The sequence below is a fragment of the Microtus ochrogaster genome, unplaced genomic scaffold, assembly GCF_000317375.1.
Source record: "Microtus ochrogaster isolate Prairie Vole_2 unplaced genomic scaffold, MicOch1.0 UNK30, whole genome shotgun sequence".
In the NCBI taxonomy this organism is placed as follows: domain Eukaryota; kingdom Metazoa; phylum Chordata; class Mammalia; order Rodentia; family Cricetidae; genus Microtus; species Microtus ochrogaster.
This window is the reverse complement of record NW_004949128.1, coordinates 1,445,763-1,463,417: the sequence shown is the minus strand read 5'-3', so window position 1 is coordinate 1,463,417 and position 17,655 is coordinate 1,445,763. Positions and strand designations below refer to the sequence as shown.

General features: G+C 44.3%; 1 protein-coding gene across 4 annotated transcripts in view; it reads left to right on the top strand.

Moving 5' to 3' along the window:
- The first annotated feature begins 2,226 nt into the window (after positions 1 to 2,226).
- Ebf1 (EBF transcription factor 1) overlaps positions 2,227 to 17,655 on the top strand; it is a 398,525-nt gene continuing 383,096 nt past the window's right edge. For 3 of the 4 annotated variants that reach the window (XM_026789807.1, XM_026789806.1, XM_013354130.2), the window contains exons 1-5: positions 2,311 to 2,444; positions 4,525 to 4,681; positions 5,293 to 5,356; positions 6,027 to 6,082; positions 17,225 to 17,298. In XM_026789807.1, coding sequence (XP_026645608.1) covers positions 2,311 to 2,444; positions 4,525 to 4,681; positions 5,293 to 5,356; positions 6,027 to 6,082; positions 17,225 to 17,298 — 485 coding nt within the window. Of the gene's footprint in view, positions 2,445 to 4,524; positions 4,682 to 5,292; positions 5,357 to 6,026; positions 6,083 to 17,224; positions 17,299 to 17,655 lie in introns of all 4 variants that reach the window. The other variant, XM_026789805.1, reaches the window with a different exon arrangement.

The window sequence follows — 17,655 nt, the reverse complement described above, 5'->3', positions numbered from 1 at the left end:
AAAGTTGGGTCTGAGGACAGTGGCCATGCGTGTACCTGTAGGCTTGGACTAAACTCACTCTTTCATCACAGAAGGGCTCCACTCTCCTCCGCCGCCATAACCACAAAGCCCAACCCTTGCCTGTCTTAATGCTTTCATTCAACAGCGACGTGTACTTTTCCATCGCTGACCCCAATACATTTTCTAAATCAGATGGCCCAGGAAGGCCAGCAGAAAGGGAACCTGGATTTCGGGCAAAGAATTTCCCCAAGCACCCCTTAGCAGATTTGGCTGCACCCAGAGATGTCCTCTGAGGCTAATGATACAGTTTACAAGGAGCTTATTCGACTTTGCAATCTTGAGAGAAAAAAAAAAAAAAGATGGGTCAGGCACATTACCCATAACCGTCTATCTATTTCCTCCCCAGCCACAACACAAAGGCCAAAAGGCCCGAGGTGGAAGGCAAGTTACCTTTCCTTCCCCTTTCTCTTCTTTTTTGTTTCCTTCCTTTCCTCCCCTTGTATTCTTCTACCGACTCCACTTCCTCCTTCTCTTCCCCCACCCCCACCTCTCTCCTCTTATTTCTTAGTCCTTCTTCTTGTGGTTGTGACTAAAATTGACTCAAGCTGCCTTCCCTTTTCACAGAAAGAACCCCCGTGTGCCCAGTAACCAACTAATCAGAGGAGGCAACATCCTTGCTGCTTTGATAAAGAAAAAGACTGAATATGAGGATATTTAGAGTCACGCTCTGGCACAACCCCAGCGTCCTATTCTTTCTACCATTCGCACATCTCGGGGGTGAGGTGCTGCTGCAGAGACCTGAGAGTTAGAACATAGCCCAGCACCAGAACCAGAGTCATTTCAGAGGCAGGCTGAAGACAGAGTCGGGATCCCCCACTCCCTAGAGATCTGCTAATGCCTCATTTGTTGGGGCTTTGGGCTCCTCTACCGCTCCTGATACGGAGACAGTGTCCTTCCGCGGGCCCTCAAGCCTCAATCTCGCGAACACAAATTCCATCCCTCCATTGCTTCAAAGTGAAGAACTGGGCACCTGGGATGCGCATCCTGCCTTTTCTGCCTTGTCAGTCCTTTTTCCTTCACTTTTGCCCCCGGAGCAGGACAGCGGAGCAGCAAGGGACCAGGTGTCTGCCCAGGGAAACGCAGACCGCCGTGGTGCAGACCCTCTCAGCCCAGATCCCTGAGAAGGATATCTCCATCTCCTTCCCTCTGCCCACTTTCTCGCTCCTCAGGGTCCCGGCCCCGCTCCTTCCCAGCCTAGAAGCCGGTGCTCTGTGCTCCCTCGCTCGCCACTTTGCCGGGAACTTTGGCGACTCCCCTGCGCCACCCGGAGAAGGATGTTAATGAGGGAGTGTGGCCTGGCTCTGTGAACAAGCAGCTCGGGAGCTACGATTGGCTGCGGTAAGGCGGAAGGATGACGTTATGCAAAGAAGGGGCGTGGCCAGACTGCGAGGGCCCCGCCTCTTTCCCTTTGGGGTTAGTGTGCCTGTGTTTAGCTCTGGGGAGAGTCAAACTGGATTCCACAGGGAGAGCCTGCAAATCACTTCTATTTTAGCAAGGAGAAAACAGAATCTCCATCCAGCAGGGTCCACCCCTCTCTTTCTCCCTCTCCTCTCTCTTTCTATCTCTTTCCCTCCCCCCTTCCTCTTTCCCTCTCTCTCCCCTTCCCCCCACCCTCTCCGGTGTATCTGTCTACAGCAACCAGCGTCCTCATCTACAAGCACGGAAAGGAAAGAAACATCTTTGGTTGAGAGAGGAGGAAAAAAAGAGAGAGAGAGGAAAAAAAACTTGCCTGATTGTGGAAAATGACACTTCAAGTAGCCAAGCCGGCTTCGAGAGTCCTATCTATTGTTTCTTAAATTGTCATCAGGGTGGTTTTTTTTTCTTCCTGCTTCTTCAAGTGAAGGTACCTCTACAAAAGGAAACTCCAGCCCCTCCTGTACTCCAACGGCCTGTGAATACTACAAAAAAAAAAAAAAGCAAAAAAAAAAAAGGAAAAAAAAGCACCCAAACTCAAAATCAACCAACCAAACAACCCCCAACAGCCAAGCATACATCTCTATTTTTTTTCTTAATTTTGGTCTTTTCGTTGGATTTTCCCTTTCTTTTTTTCTTCAACCCCCCCCTTGTTATCGCTCAGTTTTGAGCGAAGGTTTACATTTTTAAAAATTTTGCTTTTCAGCCCGCCGCCTTGATGTAGCGCGAGTTTCATCGACTCAAAAAAAAAAAAATCTGTGGTTGGCGTTTTCTTCCTTTTTTTTTTTTCAATATTTTCAAAGGGGAGGAGATTTTCCACAAGAAAAGGTTGTTTTCATGTTTGGGATCCAGGAAAGCATCCAACGGAGTGGAAGCAGTATGAAGGAAGAGCCGCTGGGCAGCGGCATGAACGCGGTGCGGACGTGGATGCAGGGCGCCGGGGTGCTGGACGCCAACACAGCGGCGCAGAGGTGGGTACCGCTCGGGGACCGCGGCGGAAAGGCCGCGGGCTAGCGGGAGAGCCTGGAGGCGGCAGCGCGGCTACACGGGGCCCGGCCACGCGAGTGCGTCTGCCGCTGTGCTGCGTTCGCCGCTCGGGCTCCGCGCTCCCCGGCTGCGCAGCACTTGGCGCCGGCGGCCAGAGAACTGCGAGCGGCGGAGCTGCTGGAGGGAGCCGAGCCCAAGCTTTGCCGGCACTTTCCGCAGCCTCATCTGCGACTGTTTTCATTTTGTTTTAACCCAGAAGAGGCGTCTCACCAGCACGGTGTTGGATAACTGCGCTTTTCTGACTGCTTGTTTTCTTTTCTGGGTGGTTATATTTTTTTTTCCTTTTCCTCCCCTTCCCTTTGCTTCCTTTCCCCCTTTATTTCTCTTCGATTTTTTCCTTTCTCTTTTTTTCCTTCTTTCCTTTTCTCCTTTCTTACTTAATTTTCTTCTCTTCCCTTCTTCCTTCCTTTCCCTTACATCCCATATTTTTCTTTCTCCCCATTTTCTTTTCTTTTTTCTACCTTTCATTTCTTTTCTTCTTGTTCTTCTTCTTACACCCTTGCGTTCCCAGTCTTCCCCCCCCCCCCTTCTTCCTCAGCTTTGCTCTTTCTTTCCTCACCTCGCAGTCTCTCCTGCTCTGTCTTCCCATTTCTCTCCCTGGAGCCTTCCCTTACTTCTGCTATCTGGTTCTCCACTTGCCCTTTCTCTACTCCCTAGCCTTCAGTTTTTCTCACTCAGCCTGCAGAACAACTTTAATTCTCACGTTCCTTAAAAGCCTTCCTCGGCCCCTGTCACCTTGGCCACCTCCAGTCCCTCTCTCACTCTTCAGAGTCTACACTGAGTGGCTTGGAGGCCATGCCCTTGGAGGCCAACTTGAGGAACTTTCCTGAGCACAGCCAGAGTCCTGTCCTGGGGCTCTTGGTCCCAAGTGAGAAATGGTACCCTATCCTTTTCATTCCTGGCCACCCGCTGGGCTTATGGGAATGGAAAACTTGGTAGCCCCAAACCCCATTAGATTTAAAGGGTGCAGAAGGAGAAGGAAGAGTCATTCCATCATTCTAGTTTTGGGGTGAGGGGGACTAGGGACAACTGTCCCTGCAGTATTTCCGTCCCCGCTGAGCATAGGGTTGGGAGTGGTTGGTAGTGAGAGTGAATTGGGTAACTAGGCTGGAAGCGAAAGTGTGTGTGTGTGTGTGTGTGTTGCCCGGTTTTGTCGGGCACTTTGGGATGTCAGTGCGGTACCCCCGGGCACCCCAATCTCTAGTACCTGGCGGAGCTGCTCAGTCAGCAGCTCTGGCTCTTTGGGTTTCAGGAATGTGTGAGGATGAATTTCTCAGAAGGGCAAAACTTTGTCAAGACAGGTCTTTTATTTAAAAACAAAACCAAACAACATCAACAAACACACACAACAAAAAACCAAAACATCCCGGTTCCCTTTCCCATAGCGATCAATCATTTCTCATAGCCGCGAGCGAGCCCCAATATGGGACCCTTTCTCCCCTTGCTTGTGTTTGCGTAGAAAATTAGCGTGCTGAGGCCGGGCATCGGCAGCTAGCAGAAGCTGGGGAGGTTTCCTGGAGGGTGGCTGCAGCAGCAAGTAGCCTAGCGTGCCTGCATTCGTTTCCACCTGCCCCCTCACTCGTGAGATTTGGAGGCGCAGTTGGAGCCCATTCCCACGCCTTATCCTTCGAAGTTGTAAACTGCGTACTTTCTGTCTAACCTCCTTTCACCTCACCCACGGCCACGTTTCCTCTGCACGCAGCGCGGTTCAAGTGGAGTAAAGATTGTAGCGTTTCATCTCGCGCCCAAAACCCAAACAAAACTTTCACACCTCTGGATTCTGAGGACCCGCTGTCTCTGAACCGGGAGCCCAGGAACATGACTGGCGTGTGTGCGGTTCTTCAGCCGCGCTTGGGCTCCTGATGGGTCATGGAAGGCGCCCTGGGGATGTTTTGGGAACAGAGGAGGTGGGTGTTGGGAGGTTTTGCTCGCGTGTCCTGGGTGACAATGGGAGTATGGGACACGGTTTGACTTAGCGATCTAACTCTGCGTCTTTGGTCGCAGCGGGGTGGGTCTGGCCCGGGCTCACTTTGAGAAGCAGCCGCCTTCTAATCTGCGGAAATCCAACTTCTTCCACTTCGTCCTGGCCCTCTACGACAGACAGGGCCAGCCCGTGGAAATTGAGAGGACTGCCTTTGTGGGGTTCGTGGAGAAGGAAAAAGTAAGTGGGCGCAGCGCTGTCCCCAGTAGTCCCAGGCTCAGGGAGCAGGCCCAGGCGCCTTAAGAGCGGCCTCCGGGCATGCAAAGCTAACCTCACACTCCTGTGAGCGCCCCCGCCCCCGTCACTTCCCGTCCTGGACGAATTCAGGCTCCTGAGATACAAGGTCCTGCTCCAGTAAGTTAATTATGGAGCCTCCAGAACTGGAGAGAGCCCAGGCAAAACGAACCCGACTTCAGTCTATCTATCCTTGGGACCCTGGGATGTGCTAGGTCTGAACTAAGAGACCTTGCCTTGCTTGCCTCAGATGGCCCAGGCTGCAGTCCCAAGGTTCGAGGTAGAGTCTCACCCATATTCAGTACACCTCACAGAATTTTCTGGAATGAGAGTAGGACAGAGAGAGAGAGAGAGAGAACAGTTGTGAAATGAGGGTGGAGAAGGTATTAATTGTTGCCACAATTACTGTTGCTATCTGGGCTGGCTGACTTCACAGGCTAGTGTGTGTGTGTGTGGGGGGGATCCCATTTGGGAAAGGTTGCCTCGAAGTTAGCGCACTCGCTCATGGAGACTTCTTGTCCTCATCTCTTGTGTCTTTGGGCCCTGCTGCAAACCAGGAAGCCAACAGCGAAAAGACCAATAATGGGATCCACTACCGGCTCCAGCTCCTCTACAGCAATGGTGAGGCTCCTGTCGGGTCGGTGCCAGCACCCTGGGGCTCCGGGTCAGGGCAGGGGGCTCACGGAGCTCCAGGTGGACGAAAGCCTCCCAGCGAAGCTCAGTCGTCAGCCACCCTCCAGGTGAACAGGCCTCTCCGAAATTTCATCCTAGGAAGTTTCTCACCTGAGGAGGCGGAGGGCGGCTTGGTCAGCCTAGGGCTGACTGGAGGCCACTTGACCCCTAACTTGACCATTCGGTTGGCTTCTTCCCCCCCCCCCCCTTCTTGAAGCCTGTTTTGCACAACCCAAATTCCCAGGTCGCAGGACTCCTCGGTTCTGGGGAGCTTGGAATGGTGGTGGTCCTGAGGGATCCAGGGGACTGCATAGGGGCTCTAGATGGGAGGGAGAGTGGCCAGGCTGGGGGATTCCCACCCCATATCTAGCTCCAGTGCTTCGAGGAGTCTGGCTTCCAGGGGGAGGGGGCATTTGAACTAGGCCTAAGATCTTTCTAGATGGGGGGGGGGGGCATCCTGGCTCTCCCTTTTCCGGACAGCAGGAGTTCCTCTTGGCCTTGGCCCCCTTTGTGCGCAGGTTTTGTTTGTTGCCCTTGTTATTTATATTGCGGGGTTCTTTTTTTTCCTTCGGGGCTTATCCCCTCTCTTAATTTTCCTTCTTCCTTCCTCCACCCCCAGGAATAAGGACGGAACAGGATTTTTACGTGCGCCTCATCGACTCCATGACAAAGCAAGTAAGTTTCTCAGAATTCCACGTTGTGGGGACGATTCTCAGCTCACAGAATTTGCTGCGGTTCAAAAGCTGGTTGTGCCACCACTGAGAGATGACTGGGATCCAGACTCTCAAAGCCAGGGGGGTGGGCCTGGCAAAGTGGTGGCAGCGCAGGTTTCCGGGGCCATTCCCTTCGTCATAGCACCTTCGCCTGGGGAATCGCTAGAGGCTCATTTCCCTCCCTGAGAAAGCCAGGCCTGGAGATTAAGACCTGGGATGCTGAGTGAAGGAGTAAGGACTGGACTTCCTCTGGGAGCCCTAAGGGGTGGAGAAGGAGCCCTAGAGAAACCCCATCCCCCCGGGGTTCAGAACTTCTGAAACACAAACTAGCCAGGCTTCATCCAAGGCCCAGGCCTGAGGAACTTAGAGGGGGTGTTTAGGAGGGCAATGCTGGCCTCTGCGGGAGTGTGGAGCAGGGTGAAGTTTGCAAATGACTTCTCTATAGATTTATATTTTATTTTTTTAAAGGCGGTGGTATTGGAAAGTAGTGTTGGAAGTGGGAGCCTACAATTGTTTGAGGGTATCTTGCAAAAACCCTCCTGCTTTGGCCTCCAAGTTTGGCTGGGAGCCAGGCAACTAGAGCTAGCTAGCTTTCCATCTTAAAGGCACAGGGACGGCATTTTCTTAAGCCTGCCAACACTTGGTGTCAAGCAGTATACATTAAGGTTGAGTTATGTTTTAAAAGATACAGTTATGAGCCAAGGTAGAAGCGAGGCTTGACATTTTAATGAGGCACAGTTTTTTTTTTTTTTAAACTTCCCTCTTCTTAATTTTAAGAAAAAGTATAGTTTCAGAATGAAGTAGTTGGTTAGTTAGTTGAAGTAACAGAAAAAAGGAGAGAGCTTTATTGAGAGAAAGACAGAATTCAGAATAAAAAGAAAAGCCATCTATTGCACAGTAAATAGCATTTTAGTACCAGGGTTAAAATGTGTTTACTTGATTGTCATTTTAAAATATTCCCTTTTAAAATAAGGAGGGACGCACTTCCTTCACTGGTTTGGAAAGTTTGGAATTAGGGCGTGCTTGCATAATTAAAAATAGCTTTAGATCTGCCTGGCTATAAGGTGCAAAATACACATAAATAAGCTGTTGGGAACTTTGAAATCTTAACCGAAAGCATTTAATAACAGCTCATGTTGATTAACATGTTTATATTTTTATTGTGACTCAAGTAAAATATATGGAACTATGGGTATGAAGTATATTTTAAAGTTAATAAGTATTTGAAAAAATTGATGTCATTTTATTTCCCTTAAGTATTTTCCTCTCCTGGAAGACTATGTTCATTTCTTAGTTGACAACTCAGAGTAAATTTTCACTTATTGTTTTAATCATAGTTATTTTCTTGAATGCATAAATGGCTATATAGGATAATTGTCTTTCCTTTGGACTCTGAATTTTTAGTTTTTTTTCCCCTGCTGAAAAGAAACACACACACACACACAAACTTGATTTTTGTAACTTTTAATTTGATGTCAAAACAAAAATATATCATGTGAAGTTCTGTTTTTCAAAAATTGTTTTTGATATGATGGGAATCCTTTCTTGTCCTTCTCATCAGAGAAGAGTGGAAAGAGGGGGGCAGGGGAAAAAGAATGAACTCTGCCCCATACTCCACTTGTATTTATTAGGACTTACTTTTTAAGATAAATGTATTCACACAAACAACAGGATAAGGCCGATGTGTTCATGGAACACTGACCACTGAAACTGCAGGCCACACTATGACCAGGACTGTTCCAAGGAGCATAGAATTAGGTCATGTTAGAGAAGATTGTTTCTATCCATTTCATATCTCCCCATAACCTCAATTCTGATCTCCCTAAACATATAGTGCTACCAAGAATTCATTTTATCGGCATATTCTCTCATATGAGAACAGCGGAAGGATTTTTAAAAATATAAAGTAATACACCAAATATTTTACTAACAAGGCCACGGAGCTTTAAAAAAATCTACAGCTGGAGGTATCTTTGCCATTTGATAGCATCATAAGTACTATGGGGAGTGAAAGTGGGAAATGCTTCATTGAAAAAAATAACAGATATAAGAAAGTCATTTGCTATATATTACTAAAGGTTTAAATTATAAATACATGTAGTTATATATCTCGTCAGCAGCAACCTGGGACAAAAAGATTTAATAATTATCTAAGTTGGTATGAAAGTATTAAGACAAAAGCCATTTTTAGATGAGCCTATTTGCTTTCCTAATAATTGAATAACCGCCCTTTCTATAACTTTCACTTTGAAAGGCAATCCGAGCTCATTATCCAGTTATCCAGTTGCTTGTTCTTCGATTACATGCAGCAAGAGTTTTGGAAGTTATCTTCTTATGCACTCAGTTAGCATCATATACTCAAGAAAAAAAATAGCAGATGGGAATACCAGAGGCCTTTCTTAGCTGCAGAATCATGCTCATATTCAGCTTCAGGAGTAAAACAGTGGACCTTCCTGTAGTTCAAAAATTCACCATGATAATTAAATGCTTAAGTTTGATTTAAATTTGCTAAAAGTGTCCACGCTACGTAAACACACCGTGGCCTCTTTAACAAAAAGTACGGATTGGCAGAGGCTAAGTGACTAAGTGGTAGCCTTGGCCCTCTCTGATACCTTTCTGACACACTCCAGATTTTGGTGTTTAGAGTGTGGGGCAGAATACAGTCGGCAATGTGATGAGCTCTCAGAACACTAGCCCTGGTGGAGGGAACACCTGGCCACTGTGAAGCCTTCTCTCCCTTGCTCGGTGACCCTACCCCTTTTCATATCAGAGGTGTGCCTTTGTGTGCGTGAGGTCACATCCGTGACTGGCAGGCTGGGGTTGACATGCAGATGGCATCATCTGCCAGCAGCATGCAGAAGTGGCTGTGCACGCTTCAGTTGCAGAGGTTGTTCCTCATTCTGAGTAGACATAGCAGCACTGAGGTGAGCCAGAAATGGTCTCCATCAACCGAGATGTATGAACACAACACAGTGTTTCACACCTTTCTGAAGTGTCTCATTAGACTATTTGGAGGAATGATTCCTAATTCTGTACTCTACCAGGAATGATGAAGCCTTGCTAGGAGTGACTATGGCTCCGGGGTCCCATCTTCTTATGCCTCCTTTGTAAAACATAGAGTATAAAACGTGAAAACTTGAACAACAGCAACAGCAAACCAAACCAAACCAATTCAATTAGAAAAGAAATGTCTTGCTTTTGGGAAGGGTTGTTCAAAACCAAGTTTAGCTGGCCTAAAAATAGATTGTTTTTGTGTCGTGGCTGTTTTTGGTTTTCTATTAGTGAGCATGCAAAAGCCCTCAGGATCCAGAAGTTTATGGCTGATGCCTCCAGAAACAGTGTCAACTATAGAAATTCTCCTGCACCCAGTTGGGGAGGCCCGAGGTTTAACTTGCCTCAATTCTGATTTCCATGTATCATTTGAGAGACGATTGTGTGCCATGATTCCTTCAGTGAGGTATTTATCTTTAAGTGGTCAATAAACACAAAACTAAGCTCATTTCTTCTACCATGTTACTCAAAGAGTGAGTTTTTCAAGTGATACTTAAATAAAGGGGAACCAATCTCAAACAAAAGTGGTTTTATTTATTTATTTCTTTTTGAGGAAGGCCAACAGCCGTCACATGATCTTTGCAAGGGCTGGTTTAAAGGTGGGGTATGTGGAGAGTTCACTCCAGACACTGTTGGTGCAAAGAAAGTGCAGGCACAGTAAATGGGAAGCTTGTGAGATTTGCTCCCAAGCTAGATTTCTTTATATATTTGTTTTGATGTTCCCGGCACCGAAAGTTGTTGATTCCACTTTATTTCCCTCCCATTGATTGTTTCATCATGTTCTACCATGGCTACATAGATTTGATTAACCACCCTTTCAGTTCATTGGTAGAGAAACACTTTTGGGGCAGGGGGAGGGCATATCTATAAGTTCCCAAGGAATTTAGCAGGCCAGCAAAGAGGCCCTTTCATAGATCCAGGGGAACAAACAAGAGAGGACAGAGCAGGTTTATGTCAGGGGCCATATTTCAACAGCTTTCTGTCTCCTTTGGTAACATGTCAAAAACGCAGGTGATTTAAATTTCCTTGCACATAGAGGAATGAAGAAGTTTGGAATTTTTATGCATGATCAGGACCTGTGTTTGGGAAAATGTAAACTCATCACAGTGGAAAATGTGTTGTTTGGAGTCTGGGGGTGAAAACAAAGCTGATGGTTTTGGAGAGATTGCCGGAGCCAGATGGCCTAGTACTTCCCCAGTCTGGCGGCCCAACTGCTCCCTCCTGGATAATATACAGCCATTTGTTCGGGGATATTTACGCTAGAGCTGTTTCCATGTGAATGTTTGAACAGCATTAAAAACGAACATATTAGTCGGGATGCATTTATCGAACTCATATGGCTGTACAGACAGCCTGTTGTCTGTGTGGGGGTCTTACTGGGGATGAGGACTGTTTGGATATGACATGCGTGAATTGTTGACATAGGTTTTGGAGCAGGGAAGATTTGGTTTTAGAGAGGAATTAAAATATATATGCTTTTCGAATCAAGCTAGTGGGAAGAATGTTTGCACCCAACTCAAAGTTCTGCTGTGAAAATGAAGTGGATCCATACCTGCAAAGGACTTAGTACAGTGACTGACATATATTAAGTATATAATAAATTAGCTGTTCTTCTGATTTTATTATTATTGCTTGACTGAGTTGACAGAGTCAATTGTGTCTACTAATGTTGTAAATGCAGTGACTATCTGAGTAGAATATCATTTATTACGTCTAGAAAAAAAGTCATATGGGATTATTTGAAAATTTAGGTTTTTTTTTGTTTCTGCTTTTTTTTTTTTTTTTACAAAAAAACGCAAGGCATTTGAATAGTGTAAGGGCTTTTAGTTCTTTGAGACAGAAGGGATGCATCAGAAAGTCCCTGCATTGGGAACGTGCTTGCCTTTTAGTCTGGGCTGTGATGTAACCGAACAGCATAGTGAATATGATATCATGCCTAACTCACTTCTGCAAACGGGCCTGCTTAGCTGCTGAGCTGGAATTACATCTTCGCAATTTGTTCGCCAGTAGCCAAGCTGCTACTTGAGGCAAAACCAGTTTTTATTTTACTCTACTATTAATGTTAGATTTCTGTTTGATACAATTGTTTATGAAATGTCAGATTTGTGGTGTTTTCTTTGGCATAGCTTAATCTTTAACTATGGTTCTTCTACCTACTAGAAGTGGGACTGTATTAGCTAGTATTTTTTTTTAATGAAAGACTGCTGGTGGGAAAATGTAATAATTGTTGTGCAGTGTGTTGATACTGAAGGCATCATGATTGCTTTTTGATTAGCTCAGTTCTAAGTAGTTTGCTATTATTGATAGCTTATGTTTAGAAGGTATGTCTCCTTAGTTTGAAGAAAGCAGTTCTTATATTTATGATCCTTTCTCTAAGGAGACAAATAGACTTTGCTTTTTGTTTTGTATTCAGAAATAGAAGTATCATTTTCAAGGTTATTATTTTGATTTATGTGGGAAATTCAAGTTTTTGTTACCTCTCCTCCCTCCCCCCTTGCTCCCTCCTTTTTTGCAAACCAAGAAAAATTCCTAATGAGAAAAATGCGCGTTCGCACTGCTCCCTTGGTTCTGATGGGGGACACAAAGAGTTAAAACTATTAGCAAAGTAAACAAAGAAAACCAAGCTCAATTCTCTGAACTTCTCTGGGCTTCCTATTGAAGTATGATCCCCGGGTATTCTCACCGTGTCGTTTTCCCTTCTTCTGTGTGGTCTTTATCCGTACTAAGTTCCAGTGAACTTTTAAGCCTCAGCAATATTTTGGAAAAGCCAGGGATGAACTATACTCCAAAGACACCTTTTTCAAGAGAGGCAGCGTAGGCAAGCATGGGACAGAGTCGGCCTGGTTTCCAGAGACGTCACACATTGACTTATAATTAAGCATTCAAAATGAGTGCTGTTTTCTTTTCAGACAGCCACTGCTGTTGTTTTGGGAGGGTGTGGAGAGGCTTTAACAGTGTTTTTCTTCTTCTTTAGTTAATTATAAAAAAAATACGGTTCAAAAGACAATCTGAAAATGAGGAGAGGATTAGCAAGAGCTTGCGTTTGTTCCTGCCTGCTTGTTATTTTCTGGTAGAGGTTGACATTTAGAGAGGAGAGACTACTGTTTCAGTAGAAAATCAGGTCTCCCAATGACAGGTTTATCTCATAGGAGCGCCAGGTTTTGAAAGTCGAGGAGAAGTTATTGCTATTTACTGTTTCATGTTGCTTCCTGTCCAAGCATCCCTACTGCCTTGAGGGATTTGTTTGCCCTTGGCAGGATTAACGTAAACATTATTTTCCACTTGATACTATGTCTTTTCTTTCTATGGTTGTAAGCCTCAACTGGATTCACCCTCAACGATTTATTTAAATAGTGCATTTCCATAATTTCTCTTGCTCTCCTTCCCATCTTAGTGCCCCCCATCCTCACTTCTGATAAACACATTGATTTATTTTAAGCCAGTATTGCCTTTGTCCCTCTCTTAGCACACCCCCCCCCCCCCCAGTGAGCAGACACATGATTTACTATGGAGTATGACAACGAGCCTTCTTCTCAGTGTTCCATTGTCTGGGTCCTAAACCAGCTGTCTGTTAAAATGGTTTCACTTAAAATAGTCAATGCTGTTTATATGCCCCTGGGATCTCCCAGCTGATCCAACCTCAGCCAGCTTGCCTCAAACCCCACAGAGGCATACATTTAAATTAGGAAAGAGGCTGAAACCCCAAGCCCCCCTTTTCCCAAATTGGTGTTAGAAGATGCCTACTCTTGGGGAGGGGGAGCCGTGTTATCATCTAACTGTGCTCAAGTGTGAACCAGTCTTGCTGTGTGTGCTAAATGTACACAGTGAAGATGCTTTTAGTCGAGGAGCAAGCTGGAGGGGGAACTTGAAGGCAATGAATAAAAAAAAAAAAAAAAAAAAAAAAAAGGAAGGCTGAAGTCTGCTTGATGTTACTCGGACATTGGAGCGCTCCAAATAGACCTATCATGCCTTCCTATACCAGGTCCCATCCAATTGCTCATTTCTGAAGCCCTTATTTTCTGTGTGTTCTATATGTATATGCATGCAAGGGTGTTTTCAAAAGTCTTTTCAGTGTTTGAAAAATACTCTAGTTTTATTATTATTATTATCTACAGTTTTAGGGGAGTTCTGCCTTTGAATTGCATAGGAAAACTTGCTCCCTTAATGCAACAGCATAGTTTACTCTAGAGAGAGGAATTTTGTCCTTTCTGGCCCATGGTAGACTTCCACTCTCTTTTATTGTGGATTTCCCAGAAACAGTAGTTCTGCCCCTGTGCATTGAGAACTCTTCTTATTCTATCCAGACTCAGGGTGAGGGAAGACAGAAACTGCAGATTCCACATCTCCCCAGAGTTTTTAATTATTTCTGAGCAAATCCAAACTCTCGGTTTCGTTTTTCTATGCTTGATTTGGAGAAAGAGTCTCTGTTCGGAATCCACTGGCAGAAGTGGAGTGGTAGCTTGCTTGGTATTTGGTAAAGAGATGAGTTACAGAGGGAGTGTTAACGAGCAATGTTGAGTAGCCAGGGAAATAAACGTGGGACTTCTGAGAGTCCCTGTCCTCCATCGCCTGGGGAGTCCTCAGTGGATTTGCCTTGCAGCTTGCTATTAACCAGATATGTTATTATGGCCCCACTCATTTCAACTAGTTGCCTTAGTAACAACAGTGTTTATCTCATCTAGAAAGATGCAAAAACGATTCTTATATAACGTATATGCCTGCCACCACCCTCTCCTCGAAAAAATAACACAATTTCTTCTCCCTTCTCCTACCCCTCTCGCTCCAGTATGGAAAACATTACTAGTACCTGCACACTGACTTACCGGGTTACTTGTTTATCAAGGCAAACACTGAAGTTGAGGCAGAGCTTATGGAGTGTCTTAGGAGAACATACAAATAATTTAGTGATAATAGGATTTAGTAGAATTTCGCCATTAGAATTCTTTTAGCACCATGCTTAAGGATCTGATCAGTAATTCACTGTGTTTTTTATCCTTTTTTTTCATTAAAAAAAAGGGATTGCAGAAAATAAAGCAGACACATATAAGTTTTCAAAAAAATTTACATGTATTTCTTATTTAGTTTGTGTGCTTAAGTGCACACACCCTCATGTATGTGTGGGGGCTCATGAGATCCACAGTGCATGTGTAGAGGCCAAGGGACAACTGTCAGTTCTTTCCTTCTGTCCTGTGAATCCCCAGGATTTAACTCAGGCTGCCAGGCTTGTTGGCTAACACCTTACCTGGTGAGCAGTCTCACTTGCCTCAATTGTTTGGTTTTCAGAATATTCAATGATTTTCTTTCTTTCTTTCTTTCTTTCTTTCTTTCTTTCTTTCTTTCTTTCTTTCTTTCTTTCTTTCTTTCTTTCTTTCCTTCCTTCCTTCCTTCCTTCCTTCCTTCTTTCTTTCTTTCTTTCTTTCTTTCTTTCTTTCTTTCTTTCTTTCTTTTTTCCTTCCTTCTTTCTTTCTTTCTTTCTTTCTTTCTTTCTTTCTTTCTTTCTTTCTTTCTTCCCTTCCTTCTCTTCTTCTCTTCTTCCTCTTCTTCCTCTGCCTCCTCCTCCTCTTCCTCTTCTTCTTCGACAAAGTTTCTCTGTATAGTCCTGGCTGCCCTGGAACTCCCTCTATAGACCAGTCTGGCTTTGGATTCAGAAACTCCATTTTCTAGAGTAAAACAAAAAACTTCTTGGTAATTTGGAAAGGTCATTTAGAAACATAGGAAAGATGTCTAGTGAAAAGGCTCAGAAGATAAAGGTGTTTGCTGAGTAAACCTGAATTCCTGAGTTCAATTCTTGATCCCCACATGACGGAAAGAGAGAACCAACCCCTGCAATTTGTCCTCTGACCTACACACACACACACACACACACACACACACACACACACACACACACACACACTGGCACATGCTCCCTCAATATAGTAAATAAATAAATATAATAAGAATAAAGGAAGGATTATGTATGCATGCTGAAACTAGTCACTAAAGATATGAAGCTTAATAGGACATTAACATAATGCCAGTTATTGCCCCAAAATACAGAAAGGGTGAAATGTAGTATTATAGTGTGAAACTCTGACCTGTGGTCCCTAGTGATGGCGAGCATCACCCTAACCAAATGGTCAGAGTTTATGCTGCTAATAAACTTGTACATAGTAGAACCTAGTTCAGAGAGGATTCAGCATCACCCTCTACTGTTGTCCTGCCTTGAAGTCTAAGACTTTAATATGATCTTGAGGAATCCTGACAAACCCGAATAGAAGGATATTTTACAAAGTAACTGGCCTATATTTTCAACAACGTTAATGCCATGAACCACAATGACTGGAGGATATTCAGAATGAAAGGAGACATGACAGCTGAGTGCAGTGATTAGTACTGGATTTTCTTTTGCTGTAAAGGACATTATTAGGTAATTGGTAAATCTCAATAAGGTCTGGAGATTAGATTATTCTATTGTATCAATGCTAATTTTCTGATTTAGATAATTGTGCTGTGATTATGCATGAAAATGCCTTGTTTTCAGGAAATGCATGCTGATATATTGAGGCCATATCTGCAATTTGCTAAAAAGTGATTTAGGGAAAAAGAGAAAAATAGGAAGCAAATTTAGTAAAATGCAAACATTTGAGGAATCTGGGTAATGGACTATCCTGCCATGGACTTCTAAATATATTCTTTCAACCTTTCTAGATGTTTACAGCTAAAGTAAAAACATTTTATTTTTTTAGTATAAGGTTATGATGAGCTAGCCATAAAAAATAGGTTTTGATAGGCCAGTGGTAAAGAAATGTGCTTTTTTTTTTTTCATCCAAGGCTTTTCCCTTAATTTTTGATCTGTTGCAGTTTGCTTTGCTTTGTGTTCAGATATTGTAACCAGGTCATGGCCCATGGATCTGTCTATACTGGGTCTTAAGTTGTGGACGCTCTGTCTCCAAGTTCAAAACCAAAGTGCGTGAGAGAGATGACAAGTTAGGCGCAGAAGTACTTTTGTGTGCCACTTAAGAACAAGAATAATCTCTGGTTAATTTAAATAGTTTTGTCACTGAGAAACTGAGGGTTCTGTGAATGTGTGAAAGTAATTTTATTAACAATTTGAAGCTGTGTTATATTAGTATTATGCAGTGATACAGTGTTAAGTGAGTTAAATGCATGCTGGTGCAGAATCCTGTTCTACTAATAGCACTGTGTTTTCTTTTGGCTTGGGTAGTAACCTGTAGATCCACATTCAAGCTGGAGGTTCTGGGGAACTTGGTGGGTGTCCTGAAGAAAAATGTGATTGTTTTACAAAAATAAAAGAAAGGGAAGAGAAAGAGAGAGAGAGAGAGAGAGAGAGAGCAAAGCATTGAGGCTGGTGGTTTAGGACACTTGATTTTGAGAATGAGACAGAACTCTTTATTTAGGGAGCTGACTGTGACTTCATTCCCCACACAGAACATGCTGGCAAGTGTTCCTGTTTGGGTGGGCGTACACCCTGCACCAACACATGTTTTCAGCCTCTTGGTAGGAAGAGGGGTTTTCCCTGGCTGCCTCACTTCAGAAATGACATAGTCGGTGCACAGACTGCTCGAGCCTTTTCCCAAACTTGTTTTCTGTCGCTTGCCAGTAGAACACTAACTGTGGGGTCTGGGAAGAGCAGAGAGGCAAATGTGTTCTAGTGGGTGATCAAACCCACATGCTTTTCTATATTTGAAATACAAAACACTGTAGCCTCTTCAGCCTTCTGCAGTTTCCCTCTTTATTGATTAGACTTATTTTTATTCTGTATTGAAAGAGACTTATGGTTGTCGTGACAACAGATGCCCATCACATGCACTGGTCCGAAGATGTGAGTAATGAGGTGGTTGAGAGAGCAGAGAGGATCGCTTCCTATTCCACTCAATTTGGGTTGATCCTGAGCAATGTGTCCTGAAATAATCAGCCCGGCTGATTTGCTTTTTGCTCCTAAAAGTTAATTGGCCCCCAGCAGGGGCAAGGCGGTGAAGAACAAGATTGTTATAGGCAATGCTCTGCTACTTGCTTCTATTTTTAGCTAAAGACATGCCTTTACTTTCAGGCCATAGTGTACGAAGGCCAAGACAAGAACCCGGAAATGTGTCGAGTGTTGCTCACGCATGAGATCATGTGCAGGTAAGGAATTGCTCTCTCTCTCTCTCTTCCTCCCTCTCTCTTTCTGCAAACTAAAGATGACTTTGGATCTCACACCTAGGCAAAGTCAGTTCCATTGGTTGACTATCTGTTTATTTTGCTTTTAGTAAATAATCTGGAAGAAAGAATTCTTAGACACATTTGGCAGTGTCAGGGATCACGGCGGTTCTCAATTATTTATTACATTTCATCTCAGAAGACATCGGCTTGCATTTTGATACCTCACAGATAATGGCCACAGAACAGTGCCCTCCGTCACCCTTCACAGTGGAGTCAAATCCAGTACAGCCTGCTCAGTGGTGACATTTGCACTCAGCCTCATGCTTAGTAAAATGAGAG